Source organism: Chironomus tepperi, unplaced genomic scaffold (genome assembly GCF_022539635.2).
Source record: "Chironomus tepperi strain 1889 unplaced genomic scaffold, CSIRO-AGI_Ctep_v1 contig_11, whole genome shotgun sequence".
NCBI classification, from domain to species: domain Eukaryota; kingdom Metazoa; phylum Arthropoda; class Insecta; order Diptera; family Chironomidae; genus Chironomus; species Chironomus tepperi.
The window spans coordinates 623,397-632,499 of NW_027226133.1; the positions used below are offsets into that span (position 1 = coordinate 623,397).

General features: G+C 30.1%; 1 protein-coding gene across 1 annotated transcript; it reads left to right on the top strand.

The window, feature by feature from the left end:
- The first annotated feature begins 2,237 nt into the window (after positions 1–2,237).
- Positions 2,238–7,394, top strand: SPARC (secreted protein, acidic, cysteine-rich). Its single transcript, XM_070636610.1, has 6 exons — positions 2,238–2,304; positions 5,324–5,487; positions 5,798–5,897; positions 5,966–6,228; positions 6,524–6,783; positions 7,062–7,394. The coding sequence occupies exons 2-6, from the start codon at positions 5,338–5,340 to the stop codon at positions 7,213–7,215; spliced, it is 927 nt and encodes a 308-aa protein (XP_070492711.1). The 5' UTR covers positions 2,238–2,304; positions 5,324–5,337; the 3' UTR covers positions 7,216–7,394.
- The last annotated feature ends 1,709 nt before the right edge of the window (positions 7,395–9,103 follow it).

Sequence of the window (9,103 nt, forward strand, 5' to 3'; positions counted from 1 at the left end):
TTGAAAAAATTAGAATTTTCATTGGAAAAAATTAAAGTCGATGGATGCGATAGCAACAACCTTTTAAGCATAAGCGAAATTTTTCTGATACAATTATGACTGAAACATTACCTTAAAAGCCAATTGAGATGATTTGAAATTCTGTTTTTTGATAAAGAAGCTTAAAATCTTGTTTGAGTGCTGTTCATAGAGTGATGCTCGATTTGGAAAGGAAATTTTGAGTTTTGACACGAAATTTGACTTCTAGAATGTTGAAATCTTTTAATTCAAATATTTCATTGCTCACTTTGATTAAATTCTCATTTTCAGCTTAAATACTTTTCCCAGAAATAAATAAAACTGCCGCTTCACCCTAACAAATATCCACTCAACTCGTAAAAAATAATTATGTTGCAAATCAAATTCATTTATTACGATTTTATTCGTTTCCACATTAATACCTAATTCCATTTCAGAGGGCATTTTTCTTGATAAATCAATAATGCGATTGTTTTTCTTATTTCCCTCGCAAATCCTCAATCATTCTTTTTTTTTCAAATTAAAGCACGAAAGTATAAAGATTTTACCGTTTGTGATTTATTGTCAAGACTTTATTTGAGTAAGAACCTCAATCCTACCTATTTTATTGTTACGATTTCTTATTGCTTTTTTTTCATTCATTAAATTACATTGCAGAAAAAAAATCAATGCGCAAATACAAAGAAATGAAGGAGAAAAACCATTGAATATTGATATTGAATAAAGTTTTATAGTCTGATTCCTTTTTATTGGAAACTCATGTTTCATTTTTTGCTGAATAAATCTGGGTAAAGGATATGATTTTCTCTTAATACTATGCTTTATATGAATTAATTATTATTAATTAGTGACAGGAAGTATTTTTGAGGAAATGAATTTTAGTTAGCATTGATACCAAACAAATGATAAGAGATAGTTTGGCAATATTTAGTCTTGTGGGATTGGGGGTAGCCAAAATCTGACTTCAAGCAGACCAAATGGCAAGTGCTTACCTTCTTGTGGTTACTTAATACACTGCAGGTAATTTAGTTATGTACCGGGATAAACAAGTTACAGAGGATTAAAGGATAGATGGAAAGCATATCATCAATCAATATCATCTCGTCTGAGCAGCACAATGAGGCAATGGATGATAAGACTTCATAACTTTTAACTAAAAGTGATTTTTAATTTTATGTGGAGTTGACTCAAATTGGCATTTTCATACAAAATTCGAGGTAAATTTGGAATTTGCATACAGCAAACCATTTTCGGAATCAACAGTATACAAAGAAAGCAACTTAAGGAAGGAACCCGCAATAGGGCCATATGGAAGACCATATATTGCAACCTAAGCTCCCAAAGGGCCAAATGATTCTAGTAAGTAACCTTTATCAACCTATATTGAAGCTAGGCAAAGCTAATTCTATTCCAAATACTCTTGTTAATAAAATGTTACACAATTTTTATACTTAGTCCCATTTAGGCTAATATTGCATAAAAATTCAAAGAAATTATAAAAAATTGCCTAAAAATGAATAATAAGTTCATTAAATTTTTCGCAGAATCATTAGAAAGCATCATAATGATTTAAATGTATTGAATACTAAAATCTATATATATAGATCGAGTATTATTGGCATTTAATATAGTCTAACAAACAGTAATCAATTAATTTGAATTCCGATTTTGAATAATTTCAATAAAATATATTCAAACAAATTTCAATTTAGAGTTGAATGAATTTTCAAAGATTAATGGAAATCCTACAAATCAACAATTGCCAAAAAATCAATTCTGCAAAAGTTCAAATTAAATTCATTCACATTTTGCCGTACTTATTATAATTTCCAAACTATTAACAACTACAATTTCAACAAGAACAATCATGTAAAAATATGAAATTGTTTATAATTTTTCTCCTCATGTAAAATGTTCTGTTAATGATCATCATGAAATGCATTTTCATCTCATTGTATGAGAGCGAATGCTCATAATCTTACATTTCATACATAAATACTATAATTATGCAGCACATGAGAATTTCCTTTATATATGTATGCAGCAAACGGCAGCATCAGTTAAAGTCTCAAACATATGGTTGAATAATAACACAAACAATAACTCAATGCATGTATATATTTTTTTTGCCGTCTGATAATCTTAACTTCTCATTTTTTTTCGTTTATGCTTCTGATGTTTTTCTTCGCCTTTTAGACGCTCATCATTTACTCTCATCTCAAATTTCAGTTAGTCTGACTTGAACGTTTGTTGAATAAAGTTTTAGGAATAAGAATAAAATAAAAAGTTGAGTATTTTTTGTTCTGTTCTGATTTTTTTTTTTGTTTCATAAGTGATCTTTTTGTTGCTACACATTAAAGATTATGTTGAGAGTGTCTGATGGGAATAAGTTGGATTGGCTGATGTGCTGTTATTGTGACTTTTGTGTGCAAAAGTTTATGGAAACTTTATGATGGGTCAAAAGAAAGAGACTTTTTTAGATTGCGATCGTGCAAGGGGTGGATACTTTTGTGGTGTGAATGGATTGATTTGTGTGATTTTTGTCAGGCATTCTATGGTTAATAATATTTATGGATGATCCTGTGAATTATTATATAAAGTGAACAATATTAATTGTAGTTTTTTAAACCATAACCTAGAATTTATTTTTTTATTGAGATAGTCATGCTCGTATTACTAATATATAATAACTAATACTTTGTGATTAAGTCAAGGTCACAAGGAATCATATTTTGAAAAAATCATGTGACTATACACGATGATGTTTACAAATTAAATTATGGTTATTTTGTTAGAGATTCCTATAAATTCATAGAAATTTGGCAATTTAAGGTTCTTTGGTCAAAGTTTCCTATTGCTTACTAAAGATCGGCCAAAATTTCAGGCCTACAGCCTTGGATGAACTGAAAGAACAGTCGAAAAGTGCAGCACTCTATCCTTAACCGAACTATAAAGTAGAATTCAGGCCTGTGCATCTAAAGTGCAGAATTTGCAGGACTCTAATGTTTATATGAACCCAACAGATTGCCAATCCATGATGTCGTTGTTTATGTATCCGTTTTGACATCTGGATGACTATTTATAAACCATCATATGACGATTTTTCGAAAAATCATCAAGATGTGCTAAACGTGCTAAATTGATCCAATTTCATAAGAATCTACAAAAAAACCTTCTGTCTGACTCCTAATTTGTGCAAAATAATCAAATTCCCAGTAAAAAATCTCAAAAGTTACCACACATAGCTTTGCGAAAAAATATTTAAAGCACACTTCCATTTAACCTTTAACTCCCCGACCAAGGAAATGAAAACAAGATGCAAATGATGATTTAAACCCCAACACATTAAAGTGAAATATTTTTATTTATTATTTTCTTCTAGATTATTAGACAGAAAAACTTATTAAAATTGAGAAAAAATCTAATAACCTCTTCAATATTCAAGTGACCTCAAATAGAATGAACCACTTAATTTCCTTTATTGCTGATAAGAACACTCATTTATGTGCTAACAGAAATCTGTGTGTTTGTATACATTTTCATCTCAGCAGTTGCTGGATTCTTTTTGTGATTAATGCGATTATATTAATTAATGACTCTTATTTTGGATATTTATTTATCATTGAATGAATTGTCAAGCACATCTACAGGTTACTATATTATTATTCGTAATTATATAGAATGTCGGTCCATAAAGTTATTGTGCTGTATTCAACTGATAACATTTTATGCACATTTTTTTTGTTGTGAAATAATTGCGTAGACTTGATTTAATCATGAAAATTAAGTAGGCACTTCTAATTCTGACTCATATCCTCAAGCAAATGACTCTTGCTATGACTTTTTAATTTTTATTGTTCGTAATAATGAGAAAAGTTATTAAATTAGAATAAAGTGAAGAATTTTATTTGAATTCCATTACAATATTATTATTAGACACAATTTAGCATTGAAGGCAATTTAGGATTTCCAAATGATTGTTGCTAGATGGAAAATGATGACTTTTTAGAAAATATTAATGAATTATTATTGCTTGTCTTACAAATTTATGCAAAAAATTTGATTTGAAGATGATTTTAGAGATTAGTTTGACATTGTTTAATTGAAAATTTTGAAAATTTTAGATAATTAAATTTTTGGATGCCTAATTCAATTAATTGTTATTACATTTATTTTACATTGTTAAACATTTCCCTGCAGTTCAATTTTCAATTTAATATGAGTCATTTATCTATGGGATTTTACATTTTAGAGGAGAGGTCATGGACGAGTGTGGTTTTCAGTCTCAATAAAGGTCAACGTTGTCATTGACGAAATTTTACGAACATTTTTCACGAAATAGGAACATCGAAAAATGAGGAACATTGCTGTTTCCAGCATTATAATGAAACAGACCATTCTAGACCTTCAATTAGATTTTTTAAGTTATTATGTAAGTCAATTTATGGAATTTTGAAGGAATTTATGTGAAAGCTGAAGTAATACACCCTAACAGGCAATTAACATGCTTCCATGGTTTACGGTACACAAAAGCGGTCTCTTAATCTGTTAGGGACGATTATGAATCTGAAGTAGAAATTTAAGTCATACAATCGATTGAACCAACCAAAAATCAAATTAAAAGTCAAAATACTCAAATATTGATTGCAAAATGATGTCATTTAACGATGTAGCCTTAAACAATTTTCAATGTCTAGCAACAAACTCAAATTAAAATTAAGAATCCTAAAGATTACATCTCAATCATCACATCCTGTTATTTTCAAAGTTATTCAGAAAATTCTAGTATTTTCTTCATAAAACATCAATCTATCCCATAGAAAAAAAGCGTAACCCAAAACCTCCTATTTCCAATCAACTCATTATTTTCAAAAGACAAATAGAATTTTTACGCGTTTACATTAACTTCAAATACTGTAGTTAAAGTCTTTAAATAAATCACTCATCATTTATTTGAGAAAAAAAGATGTAAATGTACATTCATCATGTGCATCCCATCATTCAACGCTTCCCGGAACATTTGAAGAAAAAAAAATTCATTTAAAATATTTTAGTTCCATTTATATTTTTTTTGCATTAATGCATGCTGCCTGCAATGAGATAATTTGTATTTGTGAGAATGAAATGACCAGATTGTGAGCGTGAGAAGAGAAAAAATGAGTTTAAAAGAGATTAAAATTGTGTGGATGTGACTACTTGATTAAAGCCACGATGTTTTGATTTTATTTTTACTGTATTTATATTTTTTAATGATAAGAAAATAAGAGATTGTTTGTGACAGATTTAATTTATTTATTTGGTATAGGAAATCACATAACTATGAAGTGGCATAAATTGCTACTCATGATTGCCGCATTGGCATTCATAATGGGTACATTCGCTGAAGAAATTGAAATTCCTGATGATATCGATGATGAGGATTTGGATGAAGATGAAGAAATCTTGAGATTGTTGGAGGAGAAGAGAATTGTAAGTTGAAGATTAATTTTTGGCATCATATTGTGTAGGAGCCTGCTTTGTTGTAGTCATTCAGTTGGATTTCACCCTTTCCAATCAAAACAGATTCTAAGATACTAAACTGACAGTCAATATAGCTCTCATTTCTCTACGCTTGTGAGAAGTTCAGTTCTATCTACCATTTGCTTAACTCTACATCACTCTTTGCTATCTCAAAGCATCTAACTACAAAATTCCCTAATCAAAAGTTGTAGCTTCCAACTTCTACTTCTACAAAAATCCAAAAATAAATCCCAAAACTCATGTCAATCTCAATTTTCAGATGGAAGATTTAAATCGTGAAAATCAAAAAGCCAGAGAAGAAGCATCAAAATATAAACAACAGCACGGTGAAGTAGCATCATCTGAAAGAGGATTTATCTGTGAGATAAAAAAATTTTTGAAATCATAATTATGACATCTACTAATTCCATTTCACATCTCCCATTAGACGATCCATGCACAAAGATCCACTGTCAAGCTGGTCGTATTTGTCAGGTGACTGACAATTCAGCTGAATGTGTCTGTGTACCAGAATGCCCAGAAGAATATGATCCACGTCGTAAAGTTTGTACAAATCGTAATGAAACATGGGCAAGTGACTGTGAAGTTCATCAACAACGTTGCTTCTGCGATACAAAGGATCCACGATGTAAAAATTCAAAGAATTCTCATATTCACATTGATTATTACGGACAATGCAAGGAAATTCCAGTGAGTATTTAATTTTTAAAAAGGTTAAAGTTCATAATGCAAATGTTAATGCCTGGACATTATTTTAACGCTTGAATTCATATCTTGAAAGTGAAAATATTTATCTTTGGTTTATTTTTCCAAATCATAGGCACGAATAAACGAGCCGAAAAAGCATTTACATTCCAAAATCATATTTTTCACTCACTGACTTTATTTTCCTTCCTCATAAAATCCACAAATTTCTCTGCTTTTGATATTTACAAAGCGTAAATTAATAAATTATTATTATTTTTTCTTTAACAACTGTTTACAGCGATGCAATGAAGAGGAAATGCTCGACTTTCCACGAAGGATGCGCGAATGGCTCTTCCACGTTATGAAGGAACTCGCCGAACGTCAAGAACTTGATAGAAAATTAGCTGAAAAGATATCGCATGTTGAGAGTGAATTGAACAAAAAATGGGCACGAGCTGCTGTCTGGAAATTCTGTGACCTCGATGCTACACATGATCAATCTGTATCACGTCACGAACTCTTCCCAATTCGTGCTCCATTGTTGTCACTTGAACATTGGTAAGAATATTAAATAATTCTTATTTTTTGACAGAGTTTACAGTCAAAAGTCATGCATGAACTTGACCTTTGATAATAATGACCGAGTTTGTTGTTGTGTAAATTGTTTTGGCAGTTGTTTACCAACTTTATGCTGACTATTGATATTTAATTATTCAAAGAATTAGTCCATTGGGTCAGATATTTGCGTGTCTTCTTGAAATTTTCTTTAAAAAGTGGAATTTTTCACGCATAAAACTCAAAATTGAAGTAATTCACTTCCTTTATTTCATCCCTAGTATCGCACCATTCTTAGAATCCTGCGATTTGGACAGAGATCACAGAATCACACTTAAGGAATGGGGTATGTGCTTGCAATTGGAAGACGGTGACTTGGAAGGTCGCTGCGAAGGAATTTTGATCAAAAGTGCATCAAAAAATAATGAAGTTTAAAGTCACACAATAAGCAAACTTTCCAACCACAATTAATTGATTTATCTTGTATAAGTTATCTAACTGAAATGTTTATAATTATATAATTAGCAAAATTATATATTTTTTTGCTGTAAAGTTTCATACGAGAATGGAAAGATTTTAATAAAGTTAATTATCTATGTGTGCCATAACTCATATCTAGCTTGTGTATTTTATTTATCATTATGTACAGCCTTCCCCCCTTTTTTATCAATGGATACGTCTCACTCGTATCTATTAAGAACATATTATGCATCATTAGCCATTTATATAGGCAAGCGGAAAGTAAATTACGTTTCGTTAGCATTTCTCATTTAATATTCGTAAAAAAAAATAAGAAGTTAAAACTTAGTTATGGCACGTGGTACTAATTTTTCGCATTAAATGCGTGAAAGTATGGTCCGTGCTATGTCGAAATAATTTACACGAATATCTTTATACAGTTGTTTAACAGATTTGTATTTCAGCTTCGACCTGAGCTCGAGGATTTTAACATTATAGCTTGTTTAGTAATGAATATGATTTTCTCAAAATTGTTCTATGTTTATTTTCTGATAAAACCATGACCTTCATGTGACTGCCGGCGATTGTGTGAAAAGTTAGCTGAAGCTTTATGACAGAAAGTTAATGAGGACATTGTTTGATTTGATATTTTTTTTATGGTGCTATGAAAAGTTTTTTTAGGACATTTCTGATAATTTAGACGGAATTTTACTGATTTGGCGTTTCAAATTGTAGATTTATGATGGAGACGTGTTGTATGGCCATGACAGGCATGGTTAGGATTTAGTTTGGAGTTTGGTAGTTTTGGTTTAGTTTTTTCTGCTCAATTTAATCCTTTTTTATACGTTTTTAAAGAGTCTGAAGTCTAGTTGAATTTTATATTGAGTTTAGTTGACGATTTCATGCAAAATTTATGTCTAATTCGGATTTTTCAGATATTTGGATTTGAATTGCAGTACAAATAGCAATAAGGAGTCTATATAAACTATATTATGCTCTATGTAGCTTCTATTAGGATTATATCTGAAGTCTTTTAAGTCGCTCAAGTGATAATCATTAGAATATGTACCTCTACGTCTATATATCGAGAGATAAGTTTCAAATAAATCATCAATAAGCTCATCATGCATTTCCATGCTAAAATTGAATAGATCAAATCCTTTCCTGTGAATTCCAAATTCATTTCCAAGATTGTACCAAAGAGTCAGAAAAATTAAAGCTAATCACTTCCCTCGAAACAACAAATTACAAAAAAATGCGCACACATAAAATGTCCCACTCGATGAAAATTCAAGAGTATCATTTAATTATCATAATGAATAATTTGGTTTTAATGTAAATAATTTGACATTTATAATTACATTCATTCATGAATAATTCATAAACATCCACTTCCTACATCCAATCTGACTCCCCCCTACCCTTTTTTTCCTCATCTCATCTTAAACATAAATGTAATGTTATTATCTTAATTAAATTGCAACAATCGCATTTATAGCTAAAAAAGAAACTCTTGGAATGGAAAGAGAAGGCAAAATTTTCACAGTCTAATCTCCTTTCAGACCTATAATCCGATTAAATACTTGAGTTCCGTTGACATTGTCATTGATTAATATCATCATCAAAAAATGTACAATCTAAGATTACTGAAGAAAATCTACAATGACATAATAACAATTGAAAAAAATAATTTTTATTGCCATTCTCGGTTCCCCTCCAATCTAAAAATTGAGATTGCAATCACTTTTGGGGATTTTATTTTGAAAAATTGATTTTGAATTTATTTTAATTTGAAAGAGTATTAAGGCTTCCAATTCTCATTGTGCAATAGTCAATTGTAGTCAAAAAGGAAAACAAAAAATTT

Excerpts from the sequence above, each read along its gene's own strand:
- SPARC (XM_070636610.1), top strand. The coding sequence starts at position 5,338 with ATGAAGTGGCATAAATTGCTACTCATGATTGCCGCATTGGCATTCATA. Across the intron at positions 5,488-5,797 it reads TGTTGGAGGAGAAGAGAATT|ATGGAAGATTTAAATCGTGA; the intron begins GTAAGTTGAAGA and ends CTCAATTTTCAG. Across the intron at positions 6,229-6,523 it reads GACAATGCAAGGAAATTCCA|CGATGCAATGAAGAGGAAAT; the intron begins GTGAGTATTTAA and ends AACTGTTTACAG.